This window comes from Myxine glutinosa, chromosome 1 (genome assembly GCF_964187855.1).
Source record: "Myxine glutinosa chromosome 1, kmMyxGlut1.1, whole genome shotgun sequence".
Taxonomy (NCBI): Eukaryota; Metazoa; Chordata; class Myxini; order Myxiniformes; family Myxinidae; genus Myxine; species Myxine glutinosa.
The window spans coordinates 314,130,895-314,153,393 of record NC_136261.1 but is presented as its reverse complement, the minus strand read 5'-3'; the positions used below and the strand labels follow the sequence as shown (position 1 = coordinate 314,153,393).

The 22,499-nt window shown below is 45.9% G+C and overlaps 1 protein-coding gene across 1 annotated transcript in view; it reads left to right on the top strand.

Annotated features, from left to right (window-relative positions):
• Positions 1-22,499, top strand: part of CPLANE1 (ciliogenesis and planar polarity effector complex subunit 1) — a 218,550-nt gene that overhangs the window by 20,542 nt on the left and 175,509 nt on the right. Inside the window, exons 7-8 of the mRNA XM_078778809.1 lie at positions 6,982-7,138; positions 20,669-20,772. Of these exons, the coding sequence (XP_078634935.1) occupies positions 6,982-7,138; positions 20,669-20,772 (261 nt within the window). The remainder of the gene's footprint in view (positions 1-6,981; positions 7,139-20,668; positions 20,773-22,499) is intronic.

The following is a 22,499-nucleotide window of genomic DNA, read 5'->3' as shown; positions in this document are numbered from 1 at the left end:
TTAACGCCCAGTTTCCTGCAAAGAACAGTTCTATATTTGTGTAAGGTGGGTTGACGACAGTTAGCAAGTATATGAGGAATCGGTCGGCTTTGTTGAGGTCCCAGATATTACCAATGAAATCCTCATGAAGGCCCTGAAAGAAGTCCAGATATGCTCCAATCTAAGGCTGGATCATTGTCGAGGTCAAGCATATGATGGAGCATCAAATATGCAGGGAAAGATTGGTGTGTTGCTACTCAAATTCAACATGAGAACAGCTCAGCCATTTCTGCTCATTGCTTGGCCCACTGTACCAATTTATGCCTTCAGGAAGTTTCCCACAAAAGAAAGCCAATTTGAGATGCGCTGGATCTCTTATTTGAAATAATCAAATTGATAAAGTGTTCCCCAAAGTGATCGACCATCTTTGCACAAATGCAGATTTGTGTTGGCGAAGAGAACCTCCATCAGCTGAGACCACTTTGCTTGACTCGATGGACTGTGAGAACAGGATATTTGAGCAACATTCTGTCTAACTATGAAGTGTTGCTGAATGCCTTGGATAATGTCAGTGAGAGTTCAAATGACGAATATGCCGGATGTGCAAGTGGCCAAGCTGCGTTAATGGAGAGGTTCAGTACATTATTAGGCTTGAAGCTGGCATATCACATCTTCTCTCGGTGAAATCATCTTCAGCATCTTCTCTCGGTGAAATTCGGTCGATTTGAAGTGGTGAAAACAAAATGTGATCGTGGAAAATCGTAGCGAGGGGCCATTTTGAATCGGTTTTCGATTATTGCACCGGGTTATTGCAAAGATTGGGCAAAAATTGACCGACGAATTCAAAATATTAACTTATATCAAATAGGTATTTTAAGGTGAAAACGCGATGACGTCACCACGTCACGCGGCACGAATGCGCACCGGTGTCGTTGGAGGTATTGACTTCTATAGGGTTGGTTTTCTAAGGCTTATATCAAAATATTAACTTATATCAAATAAGTCTTTTAAGGTGAAAGCGCGATGACGTCACCACGTCACGCGGCACGAATGCGCGCCTGTGTCGTTGGAGGTATTGACTTCTATAGGGTTGGTTTTCTAAGGCTTATATCAAAATATTAACTTATATCAAATAAGTCTTTCAAGGTGAAAGCGCGATGACGTCACGCGGCCTTGCCTAGATGTAGGCCGCACCTCATTTTGTCGAATAAAGTGGTATTCGGGTGGTTCCGGTATTTGGGACCGCAGGGACGGAAAGTGCAGGTATGGGGTGCCAGTCACTCCCCAGCCGGCCCGCTCTGAAGGTTCGGATCAGGACACCGGGATTCATTCCGGTCGCCCGGTCGGCCCTGGAGGTGGGGGTGCGGGGCCTGTCACGGAACGTCAAAACAAACGGCCTGCCGGGGCCGCCCAAAAGTCGGGCGTGAGGGGCGCGTCCACTAATGGAACGCCTCTCGCTTCCCAGATCGAGGGCCACGTGGTCAGGAGAACCTCGTCCCTTCTGGTTGCCTTGCCGTCCCACCGTGAGCGCTGGTCAGGGTGCACTTCAAACTAAGCTTAAGTGTCAAGCGTTAAGTTCCTCCTTGCCCTCGCAAGGGAAAGGCTAGGGTCAAGCTCTTACAAATTTCCAAACACTAGAAATCGGACGTCTCAAATTAATTAATTAATTTGTTAATACATCTCAGTCGCCCGCGACCTCTCCAGCGCGGGCGTCGAACCAGTCCATTTCCGGTGCGACCGGGCCGAATATCGGCCCGGCCGTGGCCGAAGCCGTTGATTCCGCCGTAGCACGCTAACGCGTAGGCTCACGCGTCCCTGGTCCGCCGGGGCTCCGCGGGTGTCCTACCGTGCCCGGCGCCGCTATTCTCTCAAACTTCCGGGAGTAGGTGCCAGTGCCCGGGGACGGAGTTCGCTGTCTAAACATGGTAGCGCTAGGCCAGTGGGACCGCCGGGACCCACGTGCACTCACACGTTCTGCGCGTGGGCGGCAGTATCAGACCGGGGCGCCCAAACGCTCCCCGGCTAAAGTTCATCCTGGAAGCGCCCACATTGTGCGGACAAACCCCACCAAGTCGAGGGCCACGTGGTCAGGAGAACCTCGTCCCTTCTGGTCACACTGTGCCTATCGGCCGGCCTCGAAGACCGAAATTGTGAATATGTCACCCTAAACAGAACAGTTGTCGATGAATATACAAGGTAAGGATACATCCGTCCAGAGTGCAATGAAGGCAGTCTCCTTGTTGCACACCTTCTGTAGTGAAATCGTATTCGTACTGAACCTGGGGTGATGCTCGCTGCTCGTTGACACCGCTAGGGGCGTGACTATAAGACCCGCTGCTGCGGACGGTGCTCCGAGACTTCTCCTGTGACACGTTACATCTGGTAGACTCGCTAACGGTACGCCAGCATAGAATATTCAGCTTGCTTGCATTGAATGTTATGAATGGTCCCATGTGATGCCACATCGTATACTTATTGCATTTCCTGCATTACAGGATGATGTCATGATCTAAATGGAATTAAACCACAAGTTGGACTAAAGTTGTGTGGACCTGATTGGTTTTCCACAACACCTTCTACCAACAACAACGAAACGAGGAGGTCAACAAGTTTTACGATCATGTCATAGAGAAATCTGGGGGCTAAAGAGAAAGGCTAGTATTACCTAACAGACAGCTCCACCAAGGAGAATTGACGAAGGCACATAGCCACACAACTTCTCCTCTGTAGAAGAGTACTTCTGACAGAAATTCTATGAAGTCCTTGACATTCTGGATCAAGAGCTTGGCAGAGGATTTGAACAAAAAGGCACACGCACTTCCAGAATCTGGAAAACCTTCTTTTCGAAGCTGCCAATGTGGAGAATACCCAAATCCGTTGATGACCAGTGAAAAAATGACATCAATCTAGAACGTCTAAGACTCCAGCTACAAATATTACCTGATCTTGTAAGTTCGGACATCAGCGTTGTTCATGTAACAAGCATGGAGACCATTTGCCATGCCTTGCCCTATGGATTCAGTTAGTAAGAAGCTCTTTATAGAAGTTCACAAAATTGTCAAACTGTACTACTACAGTGTCAGTCACCTCAGCAACATCCGACTGAAGTCATTCGGTCCTGAAACGAGTGAAAAACTACCTGAGGTCATCCATAAGCCAACAAAGGCTGAACAATGATCTGATCTGCCATGCTATGAAAGATCACACAGACAAGATTGACATATTGGCATCACTAGCATATAAGACCCGTCGCTTTGCTGACGGGAACACCAATATTTGCGTAATTGAAAAAATAAAAAAAGGTTGTTGTTTGGTGTTAAAAAAGACATTACATGAAAGAAAAGGGGAAAAATAAAATTAGGATGTCTTTCGTGAGAGTGTTAAAGGAATATCACAGCCATTTTAGATGCTGAATTGCAAATAATATACAACACACTAAGAGGAAGATCAAAATGAAAAAAATTCTCACCCTCCCCCTTCTCTCTCTTCTTTATTTTGAAGAATTTGTCTCTGGTACGTATATGTAGATGAGTATGATTTGGATATGTGGAGATTTGGAATCAACGTGGTGGATAAAACATCTTTGTAGGGAGAGGGATAAGTGGTTATGTTTACTTCCTGAGAGTGCTTTCATTGAAATCCGATCTCAAGTTAACAAAGAAGGATTCCTGTGAGATCCTGATCTCCGTGCAGGGATAACCAACGTCACGTGTTGGTAATTGGCAGTTTTTACAGGCGTGTCCATATGTACCCATAAAAAGAAAGAAAATAAATAAATTTTGGGATCGCACACATTCCCCGGAGTTACCCGAATCCACCGTAGTTGGATTTATTGAATGAATGAAATGAATGAATGATCGTTTTAAGGCCATTTTCCCCGCTAGAGCGGGGGTTAGCCTTGCGGGCCCCATGACAATCATGGTTCCCTGTTTGAGGCAATGTTTTTATGGCCGGATGCCCTTCCTGACACCAACCCTTAGTCGCCTCTTACGATGCGCAGGGATACGGTGTACCTATTCTAAACCGTGGTACACACCGGGATCATTCATCCCAGCAAGCTGGTACTCAATTTGCCGACCTCAGAAGGATGACAGGCTGAGTCAACCCCCCTGGCGTTAATTCAGCGATCGACCGGGATTCGAACCCAGGATCCTAGGATCCCAAGCCGGCACCCTAACCGCTAAGCCAACACCAGGCTAGTTGGATTTATTGAAATCTGTTAATGCGTTCTCAAGTTGTAACACGACAAACAGACACACAGACAGACATGGCTCCTTTTATAATACAGATTGAATACAATTTGTCAAACAAATGATTCAAGGAGGAAGTATTTTGGCTAATTTGACTGAAGCCAAACAAACACAGAAAATGGGCAAAGTGGGTAAAATATATTTTTGAATTTTGCTGAAATACACAGCTTTCAAAAATATAGATACACAACTGCATTTACATCAAGTTCAACCTGATCGTCATTTTTTTCTTCTCTTTAAATTAGTTGAAACCCTGAAATATATATATATATATTTTTTACAAATTGGGGTCCCCAACTTTTTATGATGTTCCTATGCCCCTGTGGAGTGCATGCCAAATGGCTTAAGCATTCAAGCAAGCACTCCATTCAAAACCGTTGATAAGGAATGGTTGGCTTAGCAAGTGCTAGCTAGCTGCTTGGTAACTGAACACACCCCTGCTGTCAGTACAAATAAGAGAAAACCTAAATGTTTCACGGCCGAATTAAAACTGAAATTTGATGAAAAAGTGGCCTGATTCCTGGAGAATAAGAGTATGAGAGTGATGATGATATGGATTGTGACAGACCTACATTTGCTGACTCTGAGCTGCTTCAGCTGTTTCACAGCGACACAGAAGATGACTTTGTGGGCTTTATGGAAGACGACTTAACATACCTTTTAAATCGCTTTGGAATTAATATACATTTGTAGGTAAAACATTCGAAAAACAAACAAACTGTAATTAAAAACATTGCAATTAAACATGTAAAAATAAAATAATTAAAACCACGCTGCCTCTTTTTGCATCTCCTTGATCATTTAACTTGGCACCCTGTGGTTATGTCACGTGCTATGTGAAATACCGTATAACAAGTATACCCAGCAGTTGGAATTTTAAAAACTAATTTAACATCGAGCCCGTGGGTTATTTGTGTGAAAATACAGTAGACAATACCACGATAAGCACACAAAACAAGGACACAAAAGCACATGGGAAGGCACTGAGTGAGATGCGTGCATCTAATGGTGAGTTTGAATTGTGGTTAAGTTTTGGGCATCTAATTGTTAATTACCTCCGCCACCAGAGGTGGATGGAGGTTATGTTTTCACCTCTGTCTGGTTGTTTGTCCGTTTGTTTGTGAACAGAATATCTCAAAAAGTTGTGGACGGATTCGGAGGAAATTTGGCAGAGATGTAGCGTATGTGACGAGGACGAAATGATTCGATTTTGGTGAAGATCAGGATTCGGATCCGGCGACTAGAATTTTTAAAGTGATTCTTCACCATTGGGAGATGGGGCCAGAAACGATACATAGCAGGATATCTCAAAAAGTTGTTGACGGATTTGGACGAAACTTGGTGGAGAGGTTGTGTGTTTGAGACAAGGGAGAATCGTTTCAATTTTGGTGAAGATCTGATTATGGATTATAATATGAGAATTATTTAATTTTTCAAGTGATTCTTCACCATTGAGTGATATGGCTAAAACCAACATGTAGCAGGATATGTCAAAAAGTTATGGATGGATTTGGACGAAACTTGGTGGACCGGTTGTGTGTGTGACAAGGAAGAATCGATTCAATTTTGGTGAAGATCTGGATCCGGCTAGTAGAATTTTTGAAGCGATTCTTCACCATTGGGAGATAGGGCCAAAAACGATATTTCACCGGATATCGCAAAAAGTTTTCGACGGATGATTTTGATTAAATGTGATTACGTATTGTGATTTTCGGGTCTACTCTAGGATACAAAACGTAAACTGTTCACCTGGCGGAGGTATGCTCTTTACTGAGTGCCATTCTAGTTTGTTGATGAATTGCATCAGAAAACTGACACTATCTTAAACAAGACAATTCCGGAACAGGTATCCTCAGCTTTCGAAGACTGCTCTCAGAGCAGACGAGATTGTGTCTGGCCTTGGTGGAATCCTGAACTGGAAGACTTCAACTTTTATTTCACTATTTTGGTGCTATTTATAGGACCGTTTTCAGTGTGTTGCATCGGTAATGGATGCTACAAAGAGGGGTTACTGAATTTTGAGTAGCTTGGATATCTGAAAGAGGAAACAATCTGTGGTACTCGTGGCCATGGCATCTATCTCTGTGACATCTGGCCCACCTCTCGGACTTCACTTTGGCTTCCTCATTGTATGAACAAAGGTTAAAAAAAAACCTGTGTCAAACTTTTCTCTGTCATGAGAAGTGTTTTTGATGATGATGATGGACGTGTGTATTACAAGCAAATGTGGAGATTTTGGGTGCCTTTTCTTTTTTACTTTTGGATGCAATAAATTGGCATTGGATGAACGTAGCACCATTGTCTGTTTATTTCTCATCCTCCTTTTGTCATTAGTTGCATAAGATAGAGGGGTTACAGTGCTGGAAATGCCGTGACTCCGACGCATGATACCTGCCCTTGGGGTGCACAAATTTGGAATTTGCTTCGGTTGCTCATGACAGCTCGTTGACTCTTCTCAAAGAACACCATGGGATCCTTAACATCCACCAACTAATGCTAACAGATGGGTGCCCAGTTTAACGTCCATCCGAGAGATGGCACATCACGATGATGAAACACCAGGATGACCGTTTATAGCTGGGCTGGGATTCGAACCCACGCTAGACAGCTCAGAGGTGAGCGTTTAGAAATATTGCTTAGTTGTTCCTTTTTTTTCCTACCAATTGTGTTCCCTTCACCTTAATGTATGAACTTATCAAACACTATTTTGGTTCCTCAAATTGAGTTAACGTTTGTATCTGATCGTCCTCAGCAACAATGGCTTCTGGAAACATTGGAGCACTCTTCGACAACCATTGTGTCAGCTCACTCCGGCCTGCATTCCCATGACTGCAATTGGGTCGTATGTGACTCGAATTTCCCCTGATGGTCTTGTTCTTGCTGTCGCGGTTAACCAGAGGAACCCACAGGTATCAATCCAGTTGATTATCACCTTCAAGTGTGCCGGTATAACCAATTATAAGGCTTCCACGTCAGTATCACTGGAAGACTATTCTTGCTGGAATAATAATAATTCTGATTACCTCTGCCACCAAAGGTGGATGGAGGTTATGTTTTCACCCATGTCTGTCTGTCTGTCTTTGTTTGTTTGTGAGCAAGATATCTCAAACAGTTGTGGACGGATTCGGACGAAATTGGGCAGAGACGTAGCGTATGTGACAAGGACGAAATGATTACATTTTGGTGAAGATCAGGATTCGGATCCGGCTACTAGAATTTAAAAAAGTGATTATTTACCATTGGGAGATGGGGCCAAAAACGATATATGGCAGGATATCTCAAAAAGTTGTGGACGGATTTGGACGAAACTTGGTGGACAGGTTGGGTGTCTGACAAGGAAGAATCTATTCAATTTTGGTGAAGATCTGAATATGGATTCAGATATGAGAATTATTTGATTTTTTAAGTTATTCATCACCATTGACTGATAGGGCTAAAACCAACATATAGCAGGATATCTCAAAAGGTTATGGACGGATTTGGATGAAACTTGGTGGACAGGTTGTATGTGTGTGTGACAAGGAATAATCGATTCAATTTTGGTGAAGATCCGGATCTGGCTAGTACAATTTTTAAAAGTGATTCTTCACCATTGGGAGATCGGGCCAAAAACGATATATAGCAGAATATCTTAAATGTGATTCTGTATTGTGATTTTTCTTGTCCAATCTGGGATACAAAACGTAAACTGTTCGCCTGGCGGAGTGTGCTCTCTACTGAGTGCCGTTCTAGTTACTCCTGTGAAAGTTATGCTATAGGTTTTGTGTGTTGCTGCACTACAACAACACAACATGCATTTTAAGGCCATTTTCCCTGCGAGAGCAAGGGTTAGCCTTGCGGTTCCCATGACAATCTTCTCCATTTTGCCCTATTTTCGGCATCTCTCCTTGTTAACCCCCTTGCCCGCATTTCTTCTTCCACCATCTTTAGCCAAGTCTTTCTCGGTCTTCCCTGTCCTCTACTTCCTTCTACATTCATTTCCATCACTCTTCTCAACCAGTCACTTTCATCCTTACTCAACACATGACCAAACCATCTCAACCTGTTTCTTTTCACAGCATCAATCACAGGCAATATTTCCATCATCTTTCGCAATTCATCATTTGTCTTCCTCTGTCTCAACAATACTCCGCACATCCACCGAACCATTCGCATTTCCACCCTTTCCAGCCTTCGTTGCTGCTCGACGTTCATTACCCATGTCTTGCTCCCATAAATCATAACACTTCTCACACATGCAGCATACACCTTTCCCTTCAGCTTCAACGACACTCCCCTCCTCATCAGCACGCCACTGAGTTCCCGAAACTTCTTCCATGCACATCTCACTCCAGCAACCGTTGCCGAGTCTGATCCACCTTCTCCATTCAGCATGTCTCCGAGGTAGCAAAATGTTTTCACACCTTCCAGCTTCACGCCGTCTCCCAGATCCAACTCAACATTTCCTCCATCTGCAGCTCCCTCTGTGCACACCTTACATTTGAATGTAGCTGCCACACTGGTTAATGACACTCTCAGACCACTACATTTTTGATGAACCAACTCAGCGCACATTGTACATTGAATGGAGTTCACTCCAACACCCTTCCTGCACACAGCAAATGGCCACTTCCCAGTTCTTTCCACCTCACCACATGCTTTACCACTTGCCATCATCTTCGTCTTTCCTATATTCACCTTCAGACCTTTTGTCTCCATACATTTCTTCCACGTGTTCATCTTTTCCTTCAGTCCATCCATACTTTACGCAATCAACACCAGATCATCTGCATAAAAAACTCCCATGGTAAACCCTCCTTTACGTTCTGAGCCAGCACCTCCATCACAGCTACAAATAGTAGTGGACTTGGTACCGACCCCTGATGCACTCCCACCTTCACCTCAAACTCACCACTGTTCCCGTCCTTCGTCCTTACAGCTCTGCGCGCTCTTTTGTACATTGCCATCACGACTCTGATCAACCATTCCTCCACTCCTAACTTCCTCAATGCCCATGTCAATACTTCTCGTGGAACCCTATCGAATGCTTTCTCCAGATCAACAACCCCAAGAAACTACTTCTTCCTCTTCTCCATGTACTTCTCCTGCAACTGCCTCACAATAAAGAGCGCGTCTGTCAATCCTCTTCCTGGCATAAATCCAAACTGCATTTCTTCGATCTTCACCTTCTTCCTTATCCTCCTCTCCAACACCCTTTCCAATACCTTCATTCCATGCTCCAATAACTTTATCGCTCGGTACGAGCCACACTCCAGAGGGTCACCTTTCCCCTTGTATAGAGGGATGAGGGTACTCGGTTCCCAATCCACTGGAATGTGGCCTTCTTTCACCACCAGATTACAGATCTGTCATTCTCTTCACACCCCAACTTCCTGCTGCCTTCAACATATCTTCCACAACTCCCGTCGGCCCTCCTGCTTTTCTACTCTTCATTGCTTTTATCGCTTCCTCAACTTCCTTCTCAGTTATCTTCTCTGCCGGTCCTAAAACTGGGTTACTCTCTATGTTGCCATCCCATTCATTCTCTGTATTCAACAGCATTTCCATATATCTTTTCCATCTTCCTTTAATTCCATCTGGGTCCACAACGATTTGTCCCACTTCATCCTTCAAGCAACTCACCCCCATCACATCACACCTCTCTTTCGCTGTCTGCTTTGCAATCCTGAATACCGCTCTCTGACCCTCTTCCGAATTCAAGCGTTCTCCGAACATTTTCCTACATGCCTCCCGCGCCTTTGCTACCTCTTTGTTTGTAGCCTTCTTGGCTGCCTTATAACTTTCATGCTCTGCTTTTTCTGCTCCCGTACCCTTTGGCTTCTGCCACTCCTTGAACTTCTTCCTCTTGTCGTCAATCCTCTTTCCAACTTCATCATCCCACCACCATGTTTCCGAGTGCCTCGGTGGTCCTTTTGTCCATCCACATACCTCACCAACGGCTCCCAACAGACTATCTTTCATTGGCATCCAACCACGTCCAAGCTCAACCACATCATCCTCTATCATACTCAGCCTCTCTTTTAATGCCTCCCTCACTGTCACCTCTTTCAACCTCCAGACCTTCATTCTCGGTTGGTACTTCACCCGCCGAGCTCTCCTCGCATCTTTCACCCTTATGTCGCAGACAACCAAGTGGTGCTGTGAAACAGCCTCCTCCCCCGGGATCACCTTTGTGTCCTGGAGGTGCCCCCTATCTCGCTTACGCCCCATCAGGTAGTCAATGGTTGTCGTCGACCCACGTGACGTGTATGGAACAAGATTATTATCCTCTTTCTGGAACTGAGTATTACAAATCAACAAATCAGCTCCATCAGCAAACTCCAAAATCCTTTCACCTTCTCCATTTCTCACACCATATCCGTAACCCGAGACGGGAGTTGTGGGAGATCTCGTGAGATCTTGGAGACGATGGCAGGGATTTTCGAAGCTGCACACGTTCTCCATGTTTTCAAAGTTGTCATTGTTCACAATTGTATTTTGTCGAAACTGTATTTATCTTTCGGTTTGTGAACCTACAGTGTGTCCCTTGGAACTTTCTCGGTGTTTATCTTTCATAAATTAATCGTTTCTGTTTGCCACGCGTGTTGCGGCCTTGCAGCCTCAGGCTTCCCCTGTCCCCCGTCGAAGTTTGTTTCTTCCTCGGGTGCAGGGGAGGGGAGGGGAGGGGTAGGATCAGAGGATTTCTTTGTTTTTTGCTTTTTAGATTTCCCTTTCTCCCCCAAACCTCCCCATACATCTACTCTTTATCTCACGTTTTAACCCCCCCCCCCCCCAAAAAAAACAACAACATTTATTTCCCATTCTCTATGTGTGAAGTTGTCCCATCCTGTGCTTCTGCCCTGGTGCGCTGTCTCGCCCCACCCCCATTATCTCCTTGCCCTCCACCTTTTCCCCTGTTCACATGACACATGGTTGTCCCTCTCGGCTCCCTCTCCCCGTTGGTTTTTTTGTGAATATAAGATTGCTCTTCACGGTTCTGTTTAAATATGTTTAAACTTTCCCCTGCAGTGTTTTATTCAGTGGTTTATTACAACACGCTGTTTTTCTGCCTATTTAAAAGGCCTTTTTCAATTTTCTCTCCAACTCATTCCATAAAAAAAAAATTTCAATCTCTTATAACTCTAAATCACTACATGCTCTAAATTCACATTCATTCCACCCCTCCTCTATCATTCTTAAATGGATCGCTAACTTGAAAATCACAATAAACCCAAATTGTTATAAATGTTCGTCTTTCATTAATCATCCACTTTCTAAACTCCCCCCTTGCCCCTCCCCTCCAAATCTCCTCCCTTGCCCCTCCCCTCCAAATCTCCCCCCTTGCCCCTCCCCTCCTAAACTCCCCCTTTGCCCTTCCCCTCCTAAACTCCCCCCTTACCCCTCCCATTCAAAACTCCCCCCCAACCCCCCCCTCCTTCCAATCTCCCCCCCAACCATCCCTCCCAAATTCTCCCCCCTCCCACCTCCTCCTCAAAGCTGCCTCCTCCCCACTTCATCTCCCTTCTATCTCATACCTCCGCCTCCCCCAACCTTCTACTTTCCTCTGCCCCCCCCTCAAACAACCCCTCACTGTGCCTCATCCCATCACCATCAAACCTTTCGTCCTCCTCATCCTTCCTTCTCTTGCAACTCTTCTGTAATCTCTGACACACTATCAACTGTCAGATCACAAAATGATGTGATCACAAAATCACAGACTGGTCCTCTCCGGCCTTGCTCCCCAAGCTCTCTCTGGGTTCTGTCCCCCAAATATTCCTCCAGGTCGCACAAGATCTGCCAGCAACCCTCTGATGGTTAAACTGCCGAAATCTCGGCTCTCTGCTCACCTTCACTCTTTCATGCCTCTTTTCTCCCGCCTCTGGAACAAACTCCCACACTCCCTTCAATCCCACTCCTCCCGCCAGGTCTTTAAAGCAGCTGTTCACCACCATCTCTTATCTTTCCCCATCCAAAACCTTGATCTTTTCTACCCCCACTAATTCACCCCAGATCCGCCATGTTTGAAATTCCAACTTCTTTCCTGGAAGTCCCGGCAGTGTTCATATGTTTTATACCTCTCCCACCCCCCCCCCTTCCCATGCCTCCCCCCCAAAGCCCTCTCCCTCCCACAGATCTCTCGATGTCCCTGCTCTCAGATGTTGTGTTTGTGTTCCTTCCCCTCTTGCTCCATCTTGTGTACCGCTCCCCATGTTATATGTTTTATGTGTCGGTTTGTCTTTCTGTGTGATTGTTAGCTCTTTCACGAGCCTCGATCTTGTATACAAAAAAACCCCAAAAAAACCTGCTCTCCCTACATCCCCCTGTCATCCTTCCTCTGATCCTACCCCTCCCCTCCCCTGTCCTGCACCCGATGCTCCCCCTCTCTCCTCATTAACGGTATGGACCTCAAACATCCGGGGCCTTCGCTCAAACCTGATTGATCTCTCCATTCAGGTTGCTTCTGACAATCCAGACTTGATCTGCTTAACAGAAACCTTCCTCCTTCAAGATGTCTCTGATTCCTTAATATCTCTTCCTGGTTACTCCCTCCTCCGGTATTATAGACCTGAGCCTCGTCCTGGTGGTGGGGTTGCTATCTTTATCAGAAACTCTCATCCTCACTCTCCTTGCACTGCCCTCCCTCCACCCACCCCCAGGAGTACACCTGGCTACGACTTCCTCTCCGCTCCCATCTTTTGTTTATATGTGTTCTGTACCGTCCTCCAAACTCCCGGTGTGTACCCCGGTTTAGAATAGGTACACCGTATCCTTGCGCATCGTAAGAGGTGACTAAGGGTTGGCGCCAGGAAGGGCATCCGGCCATAACAACATTGCCTCAAACAGGGAACCATGATTGTCATGGGGCCCGCAAGGCTAACCCATGCTCTGGCGGGGAAAATGGCCTTAAAACGATGATTCATTCATTCATTCATTCACTCTCCTCCAAACAGTGATGACTCCATTTACATTTCGCTGTCTGACAACATGGACCAACTTCTATCAACTCATCCAAACTCTCTCTTCCTCATATTTGGCGACTTCAACTGTCATCATGCCAGCTGGCTGTGTGTGGGTTCCTCTCTCACCAGCCATGGCACCTCAGCAAAGGACTTCTGTGACTCATTGGGACTGACACAATCTGTCAATTTCCCGACCCGGATCTCAGTCAATGGAGTATCTTCTCTTCTGGACTTGGTTATGACAAACTTCCCTGGAAATGTCTGCTGCTCTTCTTCTGCTCCAATCGGTTCTTCTGATCATGTGCTTTTTAAAGTGGACATCTCTCTGGCCATTCTCAGAGAGCCTCCTCAGCGGTGACGAGTCTGGCATTTCACTCAGGCTGACTGGCACGGTCTGCAAGAAGCCATCAATCATCTGGACTGGTCTCCCATCTCTGCTACCTCTGACATCAATTCTTCCTGGGAATTCTTCCAAAGCAAACTGCTCTCTCTCATGCACAGATTTATCACATCTCGTCTTCAGTTGTCATACCCTTCCTCCCGTCCATGGTAGACTGAATCTTGTGGTGAGGCAGTTGCCCTGAAACAACTTGCCTTTGCCTCTTGGAAGGCAAATCCAACTGAAGGTAATCTCAGTTCCTTCCACCAAGCTCAGAACAAGTGTGTGTCTATCCTCAGGAGTGCCAGGAAGCACTATCTCTCCACACTCAAGATTGAACTCTCAAACCTGTCTCCTTCCTCCAAATCCTGGTGGCGTCTGGTCCAATCCGTTTCTGGTGTTTGTTCCCCCTCCATCCCCTCCCTTACCTCAAATGGCTACACAGTTGACACAGCACGTGACAAAGCCGAATGCCTCAACTCTGTGTTTGCCTCAAAATCTTGTGTCCCAAACCCATCTCTCTCTGTTCCCACCTTTCCCAGTCGAACCCAACTGCTCCTGGACTCTGTGTCATTCTCTCCTGACAAGGTTGAGAATGTTTTGTCAAACCTCGACTCTGATTCTGCAACTGGACCAGATGGCATCAGCCCACGGGTCCTAAAATCCTGCTCTGCCGCTCTATCTCACCCTCTCTCTGTTCTTTTCACCCTCTCTTTTGCTCAAGGTCATCTGCCAGCATCTTGGAAATCAGCAAACATTTCTGCTTTACACAAAAACGGTGCAAAAACAGATCCTTGCAACTACAGACCAATCAGCCTGCTCCCAATTATCAGCAAAGTCATGGAATCCATCATTGCTTCGGATATCAAATCCTTCCTCTTCTCCAATGGCTTGATCTCTGATCATCAATTTGGATTCAGACCTCGTCATTCTACTCTGGACATGTTGCTTCTGCTGTCTCAACAATGGATGGAGGTCCTCAATGCCAAACAGGAAATCAGAGCTGTCTCCCTTGACATATCACGTGCCTTCGATACGGTCTGGCATATAGCTCTGCTCACCAAACTCTCCTCCTATGGTATCCATGGAAATCTCCACTCATGGCTTGCAGACGTCCTGTCTGGTCGTAGGCAACGTCTGGCTCTGAATGGATTTCTCTCATCTCCCCTCCCTGTTCTGGCTGGAGTTCCCCAAGGTAGTGTTCTGGGCCCCGTGCTATTTCTGGTCTTCATCAATGATCTCTCCGACTCTCTGGAAAATCCTCTCTATCTCTTTGCTAATGACTCCACTATCTGCCGCTCCATTCCTCATCCCTCAGATCGGCAGTCTGCAGCCTCCTCACTCTCTGCAGACCTGGACAAAATCACAGACTGGTCAAGCAAGTGGAACATGTCTTTCAATCCTGACAAATCCCACACTCTTACGATGTCTCTCCGAAAAGACCGACTGGAAAACCCTCCCATCTACTTTCTCAACAATCCTCTCCAAGAAGTTCTGTCACTCAAGCTTTTGGGTCTCATTATCTGCCATGATCTTTCTTGGGAAAACCACATTTCCAAGCTGGCCTCCAAAGCCAGTCGCCGACTGGGCATCCTCCGTCGTGCGAAGTCCTTCCTTGGCACACCTGAGCTCCTCACCACATACAAGGCTTTAATCCGCAGCTCAATGGAATACTGTTCCCCCCTCTGGGCCGGTGCTCCTGCCTCACACCTAGCTCGGCTTCACGCTGTTGAAACCAAAGCTTTCAGAATCATTGGAATCTCCTGCGATGAAGCTAAATCCGAGAGCCTTTCACTCATTCACCGCAGGCAGGTTGGTGGTCTTTCTGTCTTCTACCGACTCCTCTCTGGCCTTGCTCCCCCAGCTCTCTCAGTGCTCTGTCCCCTTAATATTCCTCGAGGTCGCACAAGATCTGCCAGCAACCCTCTTATGGTTAAACTGCCAAAATCTAGGCTCTCTGCTCACCTTCACTCTTTCATTCCCTTTTTCTCCCGCCTCTGGAACAAACTCCCCCACTCCCTTCAATCCCACTCCTCCCTCCAGGTCTTTAAAACAGCTGTTCACCACCATCTCTTATCTTCCCCCATCCAAAACCTGATCTTTTCTACCCCTGCTAATTTTCACCCCAGATACACTTTTTTTTTGGAAATTCCAACTTCTTTCCTGGAAGTCCTTGCAGTGTTGATATGTTTGAAACCTCTCCCACCTCCACCCAAGCCCTCCCCCTCCCACATTTCTCTCGGTGTCTTGCTCTCAAATGTTATGTTTGTGTCCTTCCCCCTCTCTCCCCATCTTGTGTTCCGCTCCCCTTTTTTTGTGTTTTATATGTCAGACTTTTTGTGTGATTAATGTCAGCTCTTTCACGAGCCTCGATCTTGTATACAAAAACAAACAAACAAAAAAAACGCCCATGAACTCTCTCAAAACCGTCCATACTCCTTCCCACATGTCCATTTAGGTCTCCTCCTACCACAACAACTTCCTCATCTTTCACGTTTTCCATCATCTTCATCTTTCCATTCCACATCTTAACTAAAATCTAATCAATTCGTCCTTGTCACATACCCTGCCTGTCCACCAAGTTTTGTCCGAATCCATCCATAACCTTTTTGAGATTTCCTGCTCACAGACAAACAAACATGGGTAAAAAATCCTTCGATAGCAGAGCTAACAATGGAGGTAGGAAGGTAGTAAGCCAGAGGGTTTTACTGGACGAACTCGTGCATTCTGGAGGAGCTAGTTCAGTAAAAGATGATGAATCAGCAGGTTCAAAGAGCAGACTGAGCAATAGTGGAGGTAACCGTGACGAGGCAGTTAAAAAAGAAGTCACCAGCCTATCTGCAATGTAACAGCAACAGGCCTTGTGTCTGCCTCATTGTGGAAAAGTCAGATAATATTGAGCTTTAGATTGTGAACTGGAGGCACTGATCTACAAGAAAGAGTAGTACTCTGTTGAGCTATGGACAAAGGCTTGTAATATGGGTGTAGTCCTGATCATTTGTAATATGACTTGGAATGACTGAAGTTCCTGCGGAGGTTGCAGCTGCCTTTCACAATCAGCTTTGTTCAGCCTAGGAGCTATGTCGTAGCTAATGGTGAGGCCATGCAGTTCAAGAATTCTCACTTCTCAGTACTGACCATGGCAATACATGGGTGTATTCATTTGACAATCCTTCCTAATTGACTGAGTGTGACTGAAATTTACCAGGAATGAATGACGTTCCATTTGTCAAATCACCATTGAATCAATTCCAGTCCATCAGAGGGTCACACTGCCGCTATCTGCCTGTCGTGAATTATCTGCAAAATGCAAAATGGAAGAGGGTTTTGAGGACATCTGAGAGATCGTTTATGTATAAGAGGAACAAGCCTGGGCCCATGGCACTCCATTGTTCCTTGAATCATCGCTGGGAAAGGAGAGGAGAGGATTTTATTGATAGCAATATGTTTATTGCATGAGTGGAGGAAGTCAGAAATCTTGGTATGAAGTCGACTTGTACGCCACAGGCAGTGAGATTGGCATGCACAATAGGATACCAGACTGTCGAATGCCCGAGGTATGTTCAGGGATACAGTCTTGACCTCTGATTTTATATTTTGGGTCTATAGCCACTGCTGAGAGAGAAGTGGCAGCATTTCCATTTTTGAGGAGAATGGCATCTAAACTGAGACAGAGATCAGGCTGTTTGAAAAGTGGAAATACCTTATGGGGGATGGGTGTGCAGGGTAGTCGGTTGCAGGTTGGCATCAGGGTGGGTGGAAGATGTAGGGATGCTGACAAGGAAAGGTTGATAATTGAGTCTGCACTCTTTTATCCAGTTTTTATTTTTAATCTGAATCCTAAGTTCAGTAAAACAAAGACAGACATTGTAACCATGTTGTGAGGGTATGATGGTTAAATGTAGGAGGAACAGTTGCACTGTCTGAACACGATGACAGAACATGGGGTGTGTGTTTGTGAGCCAACCAGGAAGGAAGCAGAATGGGATGCAAGAAGAACGAGCTGTTTTGGCAGTAGGTCTTTGCAAGGGCTTAAAAGGAAGATGAAACTTTTGATTTGTAAGTGAAAACAAAATAAAAATTTTGAGAAGTAAAAGGGAGAAAATGAAAGAGTAAGAGCAAAGAATGATTGATGAATGAGTTATGGCGATTTCAAGTTTTAAAATTATCCTCTCCCCAAACTTCATTTTATCCACCAAACTTCATATTGACAAGTTTAAATTTGGAAAAGGGATGATTATAATGATGAACCTAAGCACATGACTTAGCCGAGGCCAAGGCAAATGCAAACTACATACAAAAGGACCGACTAAGTACCTATAAGCAGACATGGAAACAGATTTGCAATGCTATTAACAGTCCAGGGAAGAATGAAAAACAGTTTTACAAGACAGTTGCGGTATGGTACTCGTGAAGAAGCTTTCACAGAATTTGAGGAAATAATGGCCAGTTGAGAAAATCCCCATGTACTCTCTGAAACTACAACCGGAAGCCTCAGATGGTACCACACCATACGGACTGAAATTTACTTCAGAAATGACATGCCTTCTTGTGTTGTGCCAATAAACCCTCGGTTTGCCTCACACCCAGGAAGGTTTCTCATTGTTTGAACGAGAGAAAATTAATGAATGTGGTTGGGGGGCATCCTTAAGCATTGAAAATTAATGGCAGTGCTTGAGGAGAGTGGAAAGTGAGTAAGAGACCCTGAAAACTATGGAGGCAGACTTGCAGAAGAACTAATAAAAATTGTAGGGCAGGAAGCGAAGCAGAGATCCAGATGAGAGCAGCTTTCCACCCTACCCAGAAGTGTCTAAGCTTGAAATGTTGTTTTCTGCTCTGGAGGACATGGGTCATGATCTTGAAAACCCTCCTCCTCTTCACATGACCACCTTCTGCTCTGCTGCGTGGTACTTAACTTAGGTGGCTGTATTGGGGTGGTTGTAACTGGCACACATGGCTGAGTGCTGATGCAATTTATGGCTAGTACAATTGACAGCATCATGCTTCCCATATTCTCGTTTGTTGTCTCAGCCCGCTACACGCCTTCCACGCAACCAGCATTCTGTGGGGGTTACAAGGTCAGGAGATTGATTCTCACCAAAAACATAAAGCAGCTCTCTTTCCATGGTGCCGGCCATGTGAACACTGGCATCTCACATCCTGGTAGAAGATCCATTGGGATGATGAGCCTCAATTTCTCCTGTACGCAACTGATGGTAGAACTCGTGTTTGGTAGCAACCTAACAAAGCCTATACACCCAAGAACAGTGTAAAGCCCATCCCGTTTGGTGACATGCATTGTAATATGGGGCGGTCTGTTATGATTGTAAACTTGACCTTGTCACTGTATAGGGTTACCTGACGGGCGAAAAATACTGTAAAGACATTTTGGATCATGTTTTTGCTCCCTATTTTAAGAACTACCCACTACTCACAAGACCTGTATTCATGGATTACAATGACAGACCCACCATTCTTGTACAGTTACCGACTTGTTGCAAAATGATACAATAATATGAATGAATGATCGTTTTAAGGCCATTTTCCCCGCTAGAGCGGGGGCTAGCTTTGCAGGCCCCATGACAATCATGGTTCCCTGTTTGATGCAATGTTTTTATGGCCAGATGCCCTTCCTGACGCCAACCCTTGGTCATGCTCTTACGATGCGCAGGGATACGGTGTACCCATTCTAAATCGGGGTACACACCGGGATCATTCATCCCAGCAAGCTAGTACTCAATTTGCCGACCTCGGAAGGATGACGGGCTGAGTCAACCCCCCTGGCGTTAATTCAGCGATCGACCGGGATTCGAACCCGGGATCCTAGGATCCCAAGCCGGCACACTAACCGCAAAGCCAACACCATGCAAAATGATACAATCAAAACATTTATTTGGCCAACAAGGATTACTTATTTAAATCCAATAGAGCACGTTTGGGACATCCTTGGAAATAGATCTTTGAAAATATGCCTTGCTATGCAGACTGACACAGTTGACAGTGGCTTTGCACCAGGAATAGAAACTCTCTTTGTATTTTCTCTCGTGGCTTCTTCAGGGGGTGAGAAAGTGGTTGCAGCATCAGTCGTTCTTATGGTGCTTGCATATATTTTGCCCTCTTGATACATTCATTTCATTGTGACATCATTGGATACATTATTGATTGGTCATAACTCATAAGCCTTACATCACACAATGGCCACATTTACATCGCACCAGCTTTCAGCAAAATGCCAGCATTTGTCCACCAATTTACTGGCATCACTTTGATTTGAATGGTCGCTAAAACCAATCTTGACCTTGTTAAGAATTTATTTGGGGCATCTGTGAGCCATGCATTGGGCAATTCCAGTACTTTATTTCAATGGTGGCAATTTTGGTGTGACAATGGCTTAAATGTTGGCAGCAGATCCATTCTGAAAAACGGTGCCATTATAGACCTCCTCATTTTATGATTAGACAATCAACAAAACTTCTGAATTAGTCTCAAGTTATTTGACGAGCATGCACAATTTACCAAAGTTATTTTTTTTTTTTTCTCTCTCTCATTTTAATTAACATAATGGTTTCTGAAACATTTTCTCAGTTATTACTTTGATCCACAAAAACGCAGCCCGTGCGTAACTATTCCCATGTGTATATATCGATTTTGATCATTGCTTGTCCTGATTTGTACTGTTACGGATTCGTAACTTCCGTTATTGTGGTTTTCACCCACTTGACGTAATTCTGATGTTATGTACTATTATTAAATCATTGGTGTGGTTTCACTATTGATTTTCAACACAGGGTAACATATTTTTCTGCCGGGGTTCCTCTCGGGGTTCGGAGGTTACCGAGACCAGGAGATCCTTGAGGACTCCGTAACAGTACTTTATGAAATTGACTTCATTCAGTAGGTCAGCACTGAACCAGCCTTAGAAAATTGTATTGATGTTACTGGCAGTAAACTACATCATTTGATACAACCAATGCTCTAAGCTTAATGTCATATTTTCGCAAGGTCCAGATTTATATATTTTCATTTTTGTTTTTACTCTACAAAGTGTTCATTGACATTTTAGACAAATGTTAAAAATGACAAACTGCAATTTTTCACCCATTGATGTATGTGTTTGCCAGGCAACTCAGCTGTTGTTTGTGTCTTTACTGCGTGGAGTAGCAGTAAGCAGTCATCTCCGTGGTTGTGGATGCAAGCTATTGTCACCTCCATCAAAGTTCATCACGTGAGTTTCATTGTACTAACAACAGCCCATAACCAGGAATTGAGGTGGCGGAGGCTTAAAACAAAAGGTTGTTGCAGCCCAAAATTTGTTGCAACAATACTCATTCTGGAAATTAGTATGAAAGTAACATTGTTGCTGCAGTACCATTTTGGAGGAATTTGCTGTTTAAATCTTCTTCAATCAATCAATCAATCAAAAATGGTTTATTAAAAGCATGTCTGCAAGCCAATGGTTGAATTACACATGCATACATAATCATAATTCATAATCAATGATTGCTTACAAGATAAACAAGAAAAAGACATAAATTGTCATGCCCCTGTGGTTTTATTAATTTTGCTGTATGGAGTTAAAGGCCATCAGTGGGCCATCTTTGGTCAGATTACAAAATAAAATCTTCTGCATATGTATACTCTCATGTATTGTCTTTGTCCAAGCTTGAAGAAAATTGGTCCGTGCACGTCAAGAAATTGTTTGGGGACACATTTAAGTAACAAAATGACCGCCAGTCGGCCATCTTGGATCTGATCTCAAAAGAAAATGAGGTGCATATGTAAGCCATCATTCGTTGTCTGTGTGCCAAGTTTGAACAACATTGGTAAATGCATTTTCGAGAAATGGTTGAGGACATGTTCAATATCAGTTTTTTTTACAACTAAAATGGCCGCCAGTCGGCCATCTTTAATCGCATTGTGAAACAAAATGTTGCGCATATATATACCATCAAAGCGCGGTGTTACGCGCGCTGCTTGTGAGCAAGGAGGAAGCGGACAACGCGGTAACTTGTAAGAGTCTTTATTCAAGAGCTCACTGTAACACTGAGCTGCTCAAGGCTGCGCGCCCAGTGTATATCGTGAGGCCACGCCTCTCTCCCGGGCGTGGCCCACCCCCGCTTGGTGTGCGGGGTGATGTCACCACGTCAGTGCTTTCGTGTCCGCCACACGCGCCCCCCCAGAATCCCCGTGCACCTGAAGGGTCAGTTTGCGGGGCAAACGGATGACCCGGCCGAAGCACCTCCTGGCGACCGGCGGCGTCTGGGATGCAGGGATGCCATCTGGGATGCCTCCGGCTGCCCCTGGGATGGGTGCAGGACCGGGGGGCGGCGTGGCGGCGGGGCTGGGCGGTGCCGGGGGTCCGCCCGCAGGGGGGCGGCCCCGACGTGGGGGTCGGGCCACTGGCGGTGGATGGTCCACGTCGAGGTGGGCCGGCTTGAGGCGGTCCACAGAAACGCGGTCAGGAGTACCGCCGATGTCCAGGGTGAAGTGCTTCACCCCGGTCTCCAGCACGCGGAAAGGCCCGTCGTACAGGGGCCGCAGTGGTGTCCGGTGGGCATCGTGGCGGACGAAGACGTACTCCGCCGTGCAAAGCTCCGGGGCGACGTGCGTCGGTGGGTGCCCGTGGCGTGCCGTTGGCACCGGGGCGAACCTCTGGGCGGTCTCCTGCAGAGCGGAGCGCTGCTGTGCCACGGACCATGGTGCCGTGGAGTCGGGGAGGAACTCGCCCGGCACCCGCAGCGGTTGCCCGAAGACCAACTCCGCCGCGGATGCGCGCAGGTCCTCCTTGGGCGCCGTCCGGAGGCCCAGCAGGACCCAGGGGAGCCTGTCGACCCAGCCGCCGTCGCGGAGGGTGGCCCAGAGCACGGTCTTCAATGAGCGGTGAAATCGCTCACACAGGCCGTTAGCCTGGGGGTGGTAGGCCGTGGTTCGGTGCAGCCGGACCCCGAGCCC